Source organism: Lactuca sativa, chromosome 3 (assembly GCF_002870075.4).
Source record: "Lactuca sativa cultivar Salinas chromosome 3, Lsat_Salinas_v11, whole genome shotgun sequence".
NCBI classification, from domain to species: domain Eukaryota; kingdom Viridiplantae; phylum Streptophyta; class Magnoliopsida; order Asterales; family Asteraceae; genus Lactuca; species Lactuca sativa.
The window spans coordinates 28,277,204-28,293,665 of NC_056625.2; the positions used below are offsets into that span (position 1 = coordinate 28,277,204).

At 36.0% G+C, this 16,462-nt stretch overlaps 1 protein-coding gene across 2 annotated transcripts; it reads right to left on the reverse strand.

Annotated features, from left to right (window-relative positions):
• Positions 1–9,735: 9,735 nt before the first annotated feature.
• LOC111898495 (bZIP transcription factor 68) lies at positions 9,736–13,104 on the reverse strand. 2 transcript variants are annotated; one of them, XM_042900019.2, is made up of 15 exons: positions 12,734–13,104; positions 12,323–12,383; positions 12,143–12,246; positions 11,946–11,999; positions 11,774–11,848; positions 11,577–11,663; positions 11,426–11,482; positions 11,165–11,334; positions 11,042–11,096; positions 10,908–10,950; positions 10,689–10,823; positions 10,542–10,603; positions 10,387–10,464; positions 10,131–10,256; positions 9,736–10,053 (listed from the first exon to the last, which is right to left on the reverse strand). In XM_042900019.2, the coding sequence occupies exons 3-15, from the start codon at positions 12,212–12,214 to the stop codon at positions 9,997–9,999; spliced, it is 1,071 nt and encodes a 356-aa protein (XP_042755953.1). In that variant the 5' UTR covers positions 12,215–12,246; positions 12,323–12,383; positions 12,734–13,104; the 3' UTR covers positions 9,736–9,996. The 2 variants fall into 2 exon arrangements, with proteins under 2 accessions (XP_042755953.1, XP_042755952.1); XM_042900018.2 differs by having other exon boundaries at positions 10,542–10,609; positions 12,734–13,103.
• Positions 13,105–16,462: the final 3,358 nt, after the last annotated feature.

Consider the following 16,462-nt stretch of genomic DNA (forward strand, 5'->3'; position numbering starts at 1 on the left):
AATCCATGTCTCAGTCCATATGATATCTAGAATGGAGGAATATATGATCCCTTATCTGATGGACACATCATTGAGTTGTTCAGAGTTGGACGGCAGCAGCTTTTAAGAGCTACGATTGCTAGTCGGGTTTTGAAGCCATACGCAATAATAGTTTTAGACTTATCCAAGTGGGAGACTGTTGGATTAGTGTCTAAGTACATAACTATATTTGGTATGAACTTGACCCGATTGGCATGGTCCATTTAGGTTGCATGGCATCATGCATTTGGATAGACTAAAATGAGAGAAATAACACTTAAGGTTTATTAATATATTATAAGTTCTAATATATTAATAAGATTATTTAATTAGTATTGATCAAGAATTAATTCGGAATTAATTAAGTGATCAAAAGGAGACTAATTAAATATATGGGTTGATTGTTTAAATCATCCATATTTGTATAGTGGGCTAATGCTCCATGGATTATCAAGTTGGGCTAAAACCCATAGGATGTTCCATGGATGCTCCATGGTGTTTTTGTACCCATGGATCGTGGAAATGAAAGGCCATGCTAATTAGGGTTTACATGGTGTAACCCTAATTGTGACACACTATATAAGCATCTTATTCTTCCCAAAAATTGGCACTATGAAGGAATGGTGAGGGCTAGCCGATTTCATGAAGTGTCTCATTTCTCTCAAGTTATTCTAAGTGTATTTGATGTTATGTAAACCATTTGAGGTGTCACACTTGGGGCACTAGGCTCTTGAGCTCCATGGAATCAAGCTACTTCAAAAAGGTATGTATTATGTCTAGTTTTGTTATACTATTACTTATGATTGTATGCTAGTTAGGGTAATACCTTGGAATATTCATATTTGCATGTATAATAGATAAAACATAGATCCAAGGTATTTAGGGTTGCATGTACACTTAAGAGTGTTAGAATGCTCAAAAACCCAACAATTTATGGGGTATAAGGCCTCATGCATGCATTAAGTCGCTTATTAAGTCCTTTTTGAGCTTAAGAGCTTCATTTAGCCATGCATGGACGTAAAGTTAGCAACTTTACGTGGTAATCCAGCTCAAGGAAGTCAAATCTACATTCTGGAGTGAAGTCTTAATGGGTTAAGAGTTGAAATTAGAAGGTAGCTAAACTAGAAGAGTACGTTGGGCGTACAAGCCCTTGAGCCAGTACACTTAGCGTACAAGCTCGCGTACTCAGTCACGTGGCTTTGCGATTTTTAGGCTTTGAGTTTGGGTCATGTTTTTGGACTTAGAAGGTTGGGGTTTAGCTGGACCATCTGAATTTGGGAGTTTTGGGTCAGGAACATTATTGGTCCTTGGTTTAAGTCCATGAGAAGGGATTGGGCCCAATTGGAAATTGGGCCATAATTGGGCCTTGGTAGATTATTTGACTTCTAGGCCTTTTAGATTGTGAGATAGGGCCTTAGTCTTAGACCAATCTAGGTTAAGGGTAAAATGGTCTTTTTACCCCAAGTATGGATTTATATTTATGATTGGAACCCAAATGTTAATTGGATTTTATTTGATATTGATAGCTCAGGGATTTGTCGGACCAGCAACCAGGGATTATCCGATTGATACAACAGTGCGAGGTGAGTTTCCTCACTGGGTTTAGCGGGTCGAAGGCACCAATGTTGGCCCATGATTATGCTATGTTAGTATGCTAGCTGTCTGCGTGACTCGTGCATATGATATGTGCTTATATGCTTACCAGTCAGGGCTCGATGTCGAGCGGGGCCTAAGGACCATTTGGTATGCTATGTATCTTTGTGATTACTGCATGTGTATGTGTTTACTTGATATATGTTATATGTTATATGTATGTTGGACAGGGCTCGATTTGTTTACCGAGCGGGGCCCGATGTCAGACGGGGACCGATGTCGGGCGGGCCCCGATGATGGACGGGGCCCATTATATGTTATTATGTATGGTATGTTGTATTTTTGGAGAACTCACTAAGCTTTGTGCTTATGATTTTCAGTTTATGTTTCAGGTACTTCTGGTTCCAATAGGAAGTGCTCGGGTTGACTGCATTGCACACACCACATGGATTCCGCTTTCGAGATATCACTTTGATTGTTATGATGTTGAGATACTATTTTCATTTGAGTTGTATGGATAATGTTTTTGGAATATTGTTTTATTTAAATTGAAAATGAAATTTTTGGATCATATTTTTGGGATGTTACAAGTTGGTATCAGAGCCTTGGTTTGAGGGATTCAGGCACACTCTCGGGTGTGTCTGAACTCAAACTGAGGATTTGGAAAAGTTTTTCAAAAATAAATATAATTTTTTTAGAAAAGTTTTTTTCTAAAATAAGACGGGGTATGGTGCATGCAACCAGCCGAGCTTAAGTAAGTTTTCCAAAAATACCCATACATGTTATATGTTATGCTTTGATCTGTGAATCTGTGATACGTGTTGAATCAATATATGAATCTTGACTTCTTTGATGTTTCTCTCGTAGATGGATTCAACATGCCAATTAAATTTAAACCTAACTCTGGCAGGTGCACCCAAGGCATGTACTACGGATATCAATTTTCAGTGCCATGTTGAGTTACGGGCTCCTGGTGGTTGCAATAACCCTTGCATAGTGTTCAAGACCGATGAATATTGTTGTGACTCAGGTAATTGTGGGCCAACTTCCCTTTCTAGGTTTTTGAAGGATCGATGACCTGATGCTTATAGTTATGCCAAGGATGATCAAACCAACACGTTTACATGCCCTGTTGGAACCGACTACATGGTTGTGTTTTCCCCTCGGATGTTGTTCAAATTGCTTATAAAAGTCTCAACATGTGTTCTCGCACCTTGGTGCTTAGCTCCATAACCAACTTTGGTTCTGCTTTTGTATGTTAGACATTTTTTTACAGAAAAACTAAAACACACTTATTTTATAGTTGTATCAGGTTGGCTGATCATCTAATATGTGATCAATAATTCATGATCAACCAAATAGATCATGATCTCACCTATTACCCCTAATTATAGAGCTTGATTTAATGTATGATACATATTAGTAAAATATAGAATTCTAAATAAAAATCATCATCGAGATCAAATTATTATTTTTGTAACATCCCAATCTTCAGGCATGAATTTAAAGCTTGATGTTTATATTTTAGGGCAACTCGACGAGATGGAAGGCTCCAACTCATCGTGTAGAGTATTTAATGCCCGCGTATCTTTCAATGTCTACTCAACGAGTTAGAAGCCCCAACTCGACGAGTTGAAGGCTGAACATGAAAACCCTAATTTTTAGGGTTTGCACCCTATTTAAAGACCTTAACTCTCATTGATGGCCTCCCTGATCGTCCCCTCAGTCCAGAGAAAACCCTAATCGTGCCTATTTCCCTATTTTGAGTGTGTGTGAGCTTAAAGAGTATTCTTTAGTGCTTTTCTTAAAGGAGCTTGAAGTTGGTGGTGCAAAGTTGAAGGGAGAAGCTTTAGATCCGGGATTTTCAGTATTGTTACAGCCACTTGGAGGTATAAATTCGTTATCTTAGTCATCCCTTTTTCTAGATCTCTTCTTTTGAAAGTTATGGCCATTATTAGCTTATTTTGGGACCATGGCCTCCATGGACTTAAAGTTGCCAACTTTATCAAGTCTTGGCCCTCCTTCATGCCCTAGGTCCCTTGATAAGCCTTATGTGAGTGTTTTAGCCCTCTTGATGTCATGTATGGACGTAAAGCTAGCAACATTACGTGGTATTTCAGTCCTAAGGAATTAGATCTATAGTTTGGGACATTGGTTTCGCTTGTAAATGTCTGAATGCATTAAGGCTAGGAAAAGTCGACGAGTTGCTCTGCCAACTCGACGAGTTGGTTCGGTTTTTCCCGCTTTCTGGATGCTGAAGAACTCGACGAGTTGCTCTCGTAACTCGGCGAGTTGCCTCGAGCTTTTCACGATTTTCTGAGACATGAAGGAACTCAACGAGTAAGAAGATGCACTCAACGAGTTGGGTTAACATGGACTGTTGACTTTGACTTTGACCATGGTTGACCAAGTTTGACTTTTGAGGGTATTTTGGGATTTTAATGAAGTAGTCATTGGTGATTGTAGGCAGTTGAGTTGGAGCTATGAGTTAGGATTGATATTACCAGTTCAGCACTACTTGTGAGGTGAGTTTTCCTCACTATACTTAGGGGTCGAAGGCACCAAGGTCAGCCCTTGGATTGATATCCAGGTAGTTATTGATATGTTGAGTATGAGTTAGATATGCATGCTAGTTTGATATGCTAGTCTGGTAGATCTGTAGGACTACCTGTGATACTGTCTGGTTATCTATATGTGTATTTATCTATTACATGTCGACATTTTTTGTTGGTTGGATTAAGGTTGTACTGCTCCGTACTATAGTCAACAAACCTTGGAGTATGCCAGATATGAGTTGAAGGCCAGGGAGGGCATGCCAAACTCATAGTGAGGACTCATGAGCATTCCAGATACGAGTTGAGGGTCAGGCAGGGCATGCCAGACTCGTACTATGGGAAAATCCTTTGTATTACGGTCCAAGGACTGAGGGAGCAAGCCATACATAAGTTGTGGGCCCAAGGGGCAAGCCAGACTTATGTTGTGGGCTCGGGAGCAATCCAAACATGAGTTGTGGGCCTGATAGGCAAGCCAGACTCATGCTGGGGCATGGGGTAATCCAATCTGTAAAGTTGCGGACCCATTACATGTTGTTATTATGTGTACTATTTGTTATGTATCGGTATTTTGGGGGAACTCACTAAGCTTCGGCTTACAGTTGTGAACTTTGTTCCAGGTACATCGGATGAACGCGGGAAGGCGAAGGCTTGATCGTGCACCTCCTCATATTTTATGTTATGATTTTTGGGATTTCTCTGATGTTAAACTATTTTGAAAACAATTTGTAAATAATGGATGGTTTTGGAATGCTTGAAAAGTTTAAAATTTTTATGAATTTTATGGATGTTGCAATTTTGATTTTGCTAACTACTCCTAAGTCCTAACCCCTCTTTCAAAGTCCACAAGTTCCCAGGTCAAGCACACTTAACACCCCCATGCTCCATCTTAAACGTCATTGATCGTTACCTCGTCTTTCCTAAAACAACCATATTTTAAAAATAAAAAATCAGCATATAAAATCAAAAAGTTTTAACACGACAAAAATTTTGTCATACAAAAGACGTTAATACAATATATATATATATATATATATATATATATATATATATATATATATATATATATATATATATATTAAAGAATATTTTGATAGAAAGAAGTGACCAGTATATAAAAGTGAACTTTTACAAATTTATAAAGATCGAAATTTATAAGTATGGGAATTTTAATTTTGTATTTAAAAGCGATATTGATGGATCATAGAATAATCCAAAATTCCAAATATTGTTTTTTTTACATATGTGAGCCTTTTTTTTTATCTGTACGGATGTCAAAAAGTTTTATACAATCACATATGTGAGCCTTCTTGTATAGCGGTATTTGTTTCAAAAAAATTGGAGATGGGGGTGGGGACAGGGGCATGGTTAACCCTGGTTTTAATTTTGAGGGCAGAGACGGGGGTGGGCAGTTATATTTACTATTATTAATTATATAAATTTAATAAACAATAGCATTATTTTGAGCTCCTAAAATTCAACAAAAAAACATATTTTTAAGTTGTTAGTAAAATGTTTTTGGGATGTCGTAACATATTTTTTTAACATGTAAAATTCGGCTATAAATAACATTATTTGTTAACTCAAACAACAACTAATCTTAGCCCCAAAAAAACACAAGCCAAAATCAATCGGGGCGGGGGCGGGGATAATAAAGGGAATTCGGGGGCGGGGGGAATAGAGGAATTTCGATGGTGGGGTGAGAGATGCACTCCTCGTCCCGTTTACCCTCATTGACATCCTTATTGATCTGTTGACTCGAATCAAATTTTAATTAGATAGGATCCAAATCCAAACTCAAATCATTGACAAACCTGATGATGGCTATGAAATATTCCTAGAATCTATACTAATAAATAAAGATCTATTATGTTCTTATGTCATTCTCCTATTCAATTGCATACTTGTTATTTTTTGAGTTTTTTTGAATTATTTAATATCCACTTGTTATTTTTTTCATTTTATTTAAATTTCATCCATAAAATGTCACTTTATATTAATTAATTTTAATAATGTATTATATATTAATATAGATAGTAACATTCCATGTTAAATCCCAAAAAATTAGCAATCTAAAGGTCTACTCATTTGAATTCGTCTACTATTTTGAAATCAGCGAAATATACCTTGATGATATACCTCTTACATGAACCTTCACCATTCATTTATTTTAAAACGGTTGAAAAATAACTTTAATGACATAGATGAATAGTAAAGCTAAATGAAATCTAAAATGATTTGTTGGTAACAGTAGTCAAAATAGAGTGTAACGTCCCAAAAATTACGAAGTAAAAAATTCATTTTAAGAACCAACAAAACATCATTCATTCATTTCAAAACCCATCAAAATGTGATAATGTTGAAAATAGTTATCAGAGTACAAATCAGGTCATAAAATGCGGAACGCTGGTGGATGTGGTGCGATCATGCTTAGCCCTTCCCTTTCAAACTAGAAGTACCTGAAACCATAACCATAAAACTGTAAGCACAAAGTTTATTGAGTTTCCTCAAAATACCTCATACCATACATACATAAGTATACAAAACTAAATTAGGTCTATTTCACCCCTTTTGGTCTCTTTCAACCTGTACTGGGTCTATTTCACCCCCTTTCGGTCTCTTTCAACCGGTATTGGGTCTATTTCACCCTCTACAACTAAGCATACAATCATATCAGCAAGAGCTACAAAGACAAAAAGCACATACAGGCATAATAATAAGTGTCACAAAGACAACTATCATCCTACAACATAATTCAGTGAGTCGACATTGGTGTATTCACCTAACAATGATGATCAATTGTTGTTGCTCTACTGCTAATAAAACAAGTGCTACACCATACTTAGATACTCATAGAGGGTAAACCTTTAGTCTACCTCCTAAATCTAAGGGGTGGCCAAGAGTCGATTCAATTCAAAAAGTCAAAGTCAACGGTCAAAGGTAACCATCCACGTCGTGGCTATCCTTGTTAAGTTGTCGCCTTCAAACAACAAGACGGTCGTGTTTTCCCTAGTCGCCATGTTGTGGCAACCTAGGCCATGCCGTGAGCACTGTGTTCAAAATGTCTTAATGGATTAAGTTGAATCCTCCAATACCAAAGGTTCCAAGGTTCAGATCTGATCATTTCAAATGTCCAAATGGATAAAGTTTCCATATTTATCCCTTGAGACCCACCAAGAGGTCTATATCTCAATTCTTAGATTCAAAAAGGCTAAAAATGGCAAGGCGTAAACCATTAAGCACTTAATCCCGAAAGTCCTTAGTCTAACTTTTCTAAAATGCTTCTAGGACTCCTAATGGTCCACAAAAATCCAAACTTTATGGACAAACATGACCCATGCATGTCCTTCTTCAAACTAGGTCAAAAGAGAACAAAAGGACCCAAAATCCATGCATAGTTCCCATCTTACTACAAAAGTTCGAGTCTATGAGATATGACATTCAAGGGACATAGAGAAACCATAAAGTTGCAAGATTTATCTCTTAATATCACTCAAACCACTCCAAAAAGGACCAATCATGCTCCAAAACCTAGATCTATGAAGAAGAACACAAAAAGGTTGAAGCTTGATGACTTACAAGGAGTCTAGAAGATGCACACCAATGGAGGAAATGATCACTTGATGAACCAAGCACTAATTCTTCTTCTTGTTCCTTAAAAACCACCACAAGCTCACTAAAAAGTGCACAAGAGCGCCAAAGATGATTAGGGTTAGGGTTTCTGAGTTTGAGAGTAATGGAGGTTGTAGATGGGCAACCCTATCCTCCCATTTTCCTTTAAATATGGTGCAAAGCCCGAAAATTAGGGTTTCAGTAAAATTAGATGTCACGATGAGGCGATTTTTCTTGACAATTTTTTTCCAAAAAGTTGTTTATTTCATTTTAGTAAAATAAAAGATGATAAAGTACATTGTTATTTATTGACATGTATTAAAAAAAAAAAGACATGCTCATGTAAGTAGGTTGCTAAAAGTAGATTGCTCTTGAAAAAAGATTTCCTTATAGGTTTGGGAGACTTAATGTTAAAACCATGTTTTAACATTTATAGCACCTTGACATCAAATAGTAGGTTGATATTTTTGTACGAACTATTATATCACTTAGACATCAAAAAATGGTTTGCTTGTTTTTGTAGGTGGTTCAAACTATGGAAGACTTGCTCCATTTCTTGGGTTTTGGAGTTCAACACCCAAAACTCTTTTTACATGTATATGTAAAGGGTATCATCCGATAAAATTATTTATTGTTAAAACATAAAATAAGCTGTGTGATCTGATAATGGTATTATTAGTATTTATTAGACTTAATTTAGTAATTAATATGGTTGGGAAAGCAGTTATTGTTAGGGGCAGGGGCAGTTACATTTGGCTCCAAAAGTTGCAACGGTTCATGAAGCGTTGTATTGTTTCATCGTGTATAAATATGTATATATTGTCTTTGTAAGAATTTGTTGCAAGTAATTAATAAAGGTTTACACTTTTTGTGCAAGTTTCCTTCTTTTTCTCATGTAATCTTTTCTTTTTCAATGTTTCCTCCAACATTTATATTGTTTATGTTACAAGTTGAGTGAGATATCATCCTTTTTTTCATTATTATAGTTTTGATATTTTAATTTTAATTTTTTGACCAAACAATGTGGTTATAAAGTTTTTAAAATAGCTCATTGCTTTTGAGATTTTTATTTGACATAATATTTCGTTTATATTTCTATATCTTTGATTATATCTAATTTTGGTTAAAGAGCGATTAGCTCGTGGAGTGAAGAGTGAAATGTAGAAGTAAAGTAGAAAGGAAAAAAGAAACTGCTTACTCATTGTTAGAACACAATCTACGGCCTAACAATCCGATAATTTGGTTTTCTTTTTCATTCAAAGTGTGTTTAGCAATAAGACATCTAATGTTATATTCAAAGAATTCTTTATAAATTTGTGATTCTGAACACTTTAAAATATGTCAATAGTTTTCTTTTATTAATATAAATTGAAGTACTCAAACTGTTTTTAATTTCGGTAGTCTTTATTTTGAAATTTTATTTTAAGAATATTTGATGTTTACACCTTCATGTTACCTTTTTTAATCAATCTGATACTGATACACACGAGTCTCACAACTAGTATATAAAAATTTTCTATTGTTTTTTTTTATTATTATTATTGTGGACTAGGTCACATACCAATTCCCAACCAAAATTATAAACAAACAAACCTTGTTCCTGTTACGAATATTTTTAATCAGTTTGTCGATAAATGCTTGACGATATAAGGTTGTCTATGTCAAAAGATTCTTTAATGGCAAAGGCAAAAAGGTTAGGTATCAGTAAAGACTAAACATTATTATATCACTATCTAATGTCAATGTCAAAGACTAAATTGTTAAAAATCCACATCCACGGCTATTATTGATAGATTGAAAACAAAAAATTTCCTCTGTAATTTAAAGAGCTGAGATCCAAAGTTTTGAAGTCATATAACGTATTTGGACCTAAAATGTAGAAGCCATCATCCGATTGCATTTAGTAAATACAAAAATCTAGAGAGGTAAAAAGCTAAGCCTATTTTAGGAACATGAAGTGTTGGCACAAAAATCTACAAGTTATGTTTCCTCAAGAAGATAGATGAATTCAGAAAAGATGGATACAATTGATATCATGTCATTAATAATATCCTGCCATCTAAAAGAGGAAAAATGGTCAGTATCAATGGGGTCTTTCTACTACTACTACTACTAGTTACTACCATGTAAGTAAAAGTAAAAGTAAAAGTAAAAGTAAAACCACAGATTTTTCCTGTCTGCTAGTTCCATTCCGTTAGGTTAAACCCACCCCAGCTGTCAACTATGTTTGTGTTTCTCCCTCTTCATTATTTTTTTTAGGAGTTTCCCCTAGTCTCTCCTGCATCATCCTCATCAAAATTACAAAAATAATAATAATAAAATAAGTTCAATAGAATTAGCAGGCAGCACCAGCACCTTAAGGGATGCATTCTCAGCAAGAAGCTGGTCATAATCAGTCCTAATACGCTTCACTTCTGCTCTAAGAGACGCATTTTCATCCTTCAACGCTTCTGCCCGTTGAGCCAGTTCATCACATTCCGCCTGACTCATCACATCACATCACATCACATCAATCAATTTTTTATTTTTAGGATTAAATATAGATACTTTCATTTCTTCCTTTCCTAAATTGCTACTATTTCTTTCTGAAAGGGAAACGGTTTCTTAGTACCTGTTTGCGTAATCTGGATCTGCGAGCAGATTCCCTATTGGATTGCTTCCTTCTCTGCCTCTTTAGCTCCCTTTCATCCTGAAATAACAATTTTACTAATGATCCAAAATTATACTAATAACAGGATAAAACGAAGTTATAAAACAAAACAAGACCTGTAGCCAGATCTGTGGCTGAATGGTTTCCCTTGAGCCAGCAGCAGCAGCAAGCATTCCCCCTGAAACTGGAGCACAAGTTAACTTTCCACGAATTGCAGGAATATGAATATGAGAGAGTAGGATGAATTTTAATTTGCTCCATACCAATATTTAAATTTGTGCCTGTGGTGGGACCACCTACAACACTTCCTGGACCTGATATTGGCACAATCGCCATTGAATGATTTGGCCCTCCATTTTGACAACCATGCATGTTGTTTCCATTCTGAGATTCTTCACCTGCCAATATTAACATATAAGTCACACAAAACAAAACACTTCCAACTGTAAAAAGCTTCTACAACTAAAAAGTAAAAACCCAACCTTCCATAGAATCCTGCCTTGATCCTGACTTCATTTGTGAATTCTGCAAAAAACAAAACCAATACCATCTCATATACCCTAATACTCATCCACCAGTTCACTTGTATTAAACAACTACTTGTAAGAATACCTACATTTTCAGAATTTGCATCACTTCCTTCACTTGAACCTTCACTTCCACTCTCACCACTGAAAATTCAATATCAATCAAGTAAACTTTATATACACATAAACAAGGTCAAATGCTTTGTTATTACCTTTTGGGATAAGATCCATTACCAGATGCACCTGCTTTACTGGATTCATTGTTCTTGCCTGTGATCATATTTAAACTTCCAAGACTTCCCTTTGATCGTTTAATAGGAAGTTTCTCTTTCCCCTCAGACGACTTACCATTCACTTCCATACTTCCAGGTGTAGTATTACCCTACATGCAAATTAAAAGGTTGTTTTTAACATATTATTATAAACTTTCGAATAGTCAAAAGTTTATAAAATTATTAGCTCGGCCAACTCACAGAAGCTTCAGCAACACCGTTTGGAGAGGGCATTGCATATGGATAAGGATATGATCCCTGGTTGAATTCAAAATAGGTTTCAACATCAGTGACGATAAGGGAGATAGAAAAAACTCTTAACACAAAAATGATAAAATGATAACAAGAATACCGGAGGCATAGATGGATGAGTATACATGCCACCATGGGGATACATAGCAAGATACGGATGGGGTGCACCATAAGGTGGCATAAGATGCTGCAAGTACACATAGCTATTAAAAGATGCAGAATAATTCAATGTAGAATAAATTGGATGCAAGAATTACATTGAGAAAAATCAATAATCCAAGAAGTCTAGTAATGTACCTGAACCCCCCACATGTAGGGAGGTGCTTGAGGACTTGATGCTAAGTACCCATGTGGAGGCATAGGGGAATAAGCCTGTTCAAGATGTACATATCACCTGGATTTAGTCAAATGACTCACATCATACATGCTTCAAATTTTCAAAGCTTAAAAGTGTTAAAAGATATGAAACCTGAAAACCCGTCCAATCAGGGACAGCCCCCATGGGATTACCTGAGGACTGCTCCTGAACAGAGAAAAGATACAACAGATATAAATATGTCATTCTGACACTCAGTTCAGTAATAGGTATATATGCATATATGATGAATGTAATAAGTACAACAGCATTTATGTACACCTAAAATGGAGAAAGAGCATTAAATTCACCTGGGAAGTTGGAGTCTCTTTTGTCGATTCTTTTGCCTCCTTTACAGGTTTATCCATCTCCCTACTTCCCATTACTCAAAACCAGGTTTTAACCTACAATCATCCTACCACTAGATTTCAAGACAGCATCATATTAAAAGGAAGTTGAAAACTTTAAATAAAGACACATTGAGGGCTTACAGTTCGAAAAAGGCAGTACTTGTTGGCATGAACTTTGGGGTTCGCGGTTGGACTTGAAGCCCTGTCAGTTCAAATCAAAAAATTAATTTTCCTTCTACACCAATTGAAGTTGCGAAACATTATTAAGAGATTTCTGTCACCGGATATGCCACAGGCACAGCTTTTAAATTATAAACTTCCAGAGACGTAATCGGCAATTTTCTTGAATTATAAGCCCCTAATAATGTCATATTTATTTATCAAATTCAATATTAACGGCCCATTAGAATCACAAAACAACATAAAAACTAACTTTCACCTCAAACATCAACGTAAAGTGAAAAACAAATTTATCAAAAGCCATGAAAGATCGCACCAAGGTTCAACATTCTCATGTTTATAATTCCATAATGTTTGATTGGATTAACTTACCGTGAATCCTTTTGAACCACTGAATCAAACCGGTGAGTTTTTTTTTTCCAATCGTAAGGCAAGCAAGATGGAACTGAAAACCCTAATCAGGGAAAATTAGGGCAAAACAGAGGCAACTCCAGGATTGTTGACTGGAGATCAAATTCTTCGATGCAAAGTATGCTGATATACTGGACGGAGGTCTGTAGCTTACATAACAGAGTATCCCTCCTCTGTCCGGCGAGAGAGCGAGCTTTGAATTGATTGATGATGATTGTGAGCAAATACGAAGTGCGGAGGGCGACGGATTTGCGCTGACGTACGATAAGAAAAGCTTATAGGATCTGCTGTGGGACCAATGGGGTGGTGATGGGCATTGGGACCCTTTGTTCGCCGATGGCCAATAACGAAGAATTTCAACCCTAAAGGGCCAAGTGCGACTTTATTTTTTTTATTCACTAAAAAAATATAGAATTTAAAATTAGGTTAACATACCATCACCAATGTATCTTTTCTTCATCATTGAAAACTTATTTTGTGTACCTAACATCTAAGATATGCGAATCATATATGTTAAATAATAATCCTTGTATTTTATACAACAAACAACTTCTGATATTAAATTAACATAATCAAACATATATAAGCCGCTTATAAGATATAAAAAGTATCAACATATCCAATTTAAAATCAAGCATAATACCCTCATAGTCAAATGTCTTCTTAGGTTCGACTTTTTGCATGTACGTATTTGTTAATAGCATATTGTTTGGCTCGGGCCCATGGTTTACGACTCCTACCCCCAGTACATACTATCGGCCCTCAACAATCATGTGATAATAAGCATGGAAATAAATTATTTGGTATCAAAATGGTGAATGAATGTATATGTGTTTGTGCTCAAAGTTTCAAAAAGGTTATAAGCTGCTACGTGGTTTTTATGCCTTTCCTAATCAAGAAAATCCTATGGAAGATCCTACTTGCTTTGTTTGCTTAATCATTATTCATTAGGTTAGTGGCTAGTAATATGCTATACCATTAGGCATTTGGTGGAAGTGTAATGGGAGGATCCTACAGATATCTCTTAATTATTTCTGTACGAATGCAACATGGTGTTGTCTTGTTTTTCGATACTTTGGGTCCATTATATCCTTTAGTAGTTTGGGATTCACCAATCGAGCTTTATCATATTTTTTCGATTATTTGGCTTTGTTGTGAACTTTGGTATTTGGTTTAGTGAGATGTAACACCAATTACGTTTGAACCTTAAGGTTGCACAGTATGGGCAAGACAAAAAAAAACAACGTAGAAAGGCTCCATATGCATAAATCATCTTCCTCTTTCCAAGTTCACAACGCTGTTGTGAACCAAAATTAAGAAGAAAAACAGAGGAAGGCTTACAGGAATTGGAGAAGAAGCGTCAATTGCATCTCATTACCACCACCACAGAGCATCACATAATGACGAGGGAGGGGAGGTGTTCCCCCATGTTCACGTCATTAAGATGCAGACATGTTGTCAATAACTGTCCACACCCAATGATCTAATGAATAAATCATCAATTTCAAGAACATTGATTATTCAATTTAGTGTATCATGTCATGATTATAAATTAGATTTTGAAATGTTATACATATTAAATACGTTAAAATATGCATTATTACCGGTTTTAGTTGCAAATTGCAACTAAAATATGAGATACCTTCTCCAACATCATGTTGTTTCCACATGCGATCTACATAGAGGTGTTACAACAACAAAAAAAAATGAAATCTTGAAAAAGAACATTTTAAAATAGCAAGTAGAATATAGGGTAAATTACACACCAATGGTCCCTCGTGCATGTGTCCAAAAGCACGTTTGGTCCCTATTTTCAAAAACTAACTCGGACTGTCCCTCGTTTGGTTAAAAATTACACGCTTCGTCCCTTGCAGACATAAAATGACTATCTTGCCCTTTTCTTTTTCTTTTTCATTTATTTTTCATTTGTTTATAATTTGTATAGTATTTTTTTGTTAAGTATAATTTTTAGAAAAAGAAAATTCCACTTAAATTGGTTCTGAACCTTCCCACCATCAACCACCTCCTACAACAAGTCACTTCCGACATCAGCCACCTCCGGCCACCAGCCAACTCCGACAAACACCACCATTCATCTCCAAAAATAAAAAATAAACCTGGAACTAAACCCTAAAATAAAACCCAAATCCATACCCTAGATCTACAAATCGGTTAAATGAAGAAGGGAGATGAAAGGATATGAGGAAGATTGTGGCCGAATACCAACTGTTCAATCCCTTATCCTACCACTGCCATGAAACCGGCAAATCCGGTTGGTTTCTCCCCCAAACTTGTTTGAAAAAAAATCCCAGAATTTGTTTTAGTGAGGAGAATTGATATGATCTATTCAACCATCGTTCTTCTTCCACTAGACATCGTTGTTCCCCTCCTTCTCCTTCCTCTTCTTCTCAAAACCCTAGGAGCTGACGATTCGTTAGATGATGGTGTAGATCTGAGATAGTTATGTGAAGATTTTGGTCCTCTAGCTCTCTCTAAGACAATGTTACGAAGATAACGATGGTTTTCAGGTGCTATGGTTTCCGGCGAAGAGGTGGTGACGATGGCTTACAGGCAAATATCGACATTTTCAAGTGGAGATGACGATGTTGTAAGTGGCTTCGGACGTCGATGGATGTAGAGAGAAGTTTCATTGGAGGTTAAGAGCGGTGATAGGAAAAGTCATCTGAAGGAGTTGCTGCCGAAGGGAGTAGCTGCCAACGATGGTTTAAGGATGGTGGTTATGGGTTTCTTGGAAGAGGTTAGATATGAGAGGAAGAGAGATATCAAAAAAGGGGACGATGAGGTGGGTGGGAAGGTAGGACAGGGGCCTTTTTCTTTTTTAAATTAATAGTAATAATAATAACATCAAATTTAATGGAAAACAAATACACAAAGGGCATTATAGTCCTTTCAGATCCAGCAAGGACTAAAACCGCAGCATAATAATTTGTTAGGGACAAAGCGTGCAACTTTTAACGATATGAGGGACGGTCCGAGTTAATTTTTAAAAATAGGGACTAAACGTGCTTTTGGGCACGTACACGAGGGACGAACGGTGTAATTTACCCTAGAATATATGTTATATATCATATTCATCTTTGTTTCATTTAATTCGTATGTTTTAAATCATATGCATTTAAACTAAAACTAATAAGATATCTTGTTAAATTTTTATTTGGACTTAAAAAATATCATTCACATATAATAATTGTTTTCCAAAATGTAGATGCTTAAACTAAAGCCTTAACGTTTAATTTTAAAAAAATATGAGTACAAACCAAAAAATAATAAAAAAATAAAAAAATAGGAGTACTTATGAAAAGAAAAAATTACGTGAATGGTCCCTGTGGTTGGGGGTAATATGCGCGTTTGGTTCCTAATTCTTTTTCTTAACTCGGACGGTCCCTAAAATGTAATTTTGTTGCGCGTTTGGTCCCTGACAGACCTAAAAAGACTATTTTACCCTTCTTATTTCTTTTTAAATTTTGTTAATTATTTATTTTTTATTTATTTATTAAAAAATTATTATTAAAAACAATCGTGTCCCACCCCTTACCTTCACCCTTCCCACCCATCGTCTCTTAATCATCATCATCGACCGATTTCTTCCAAAAACAATTGGCTACCACCACAACACACTCCTTCATCCCTCATCTCCTACCCTATCATCGTCGGAAAGCTCACATCTTC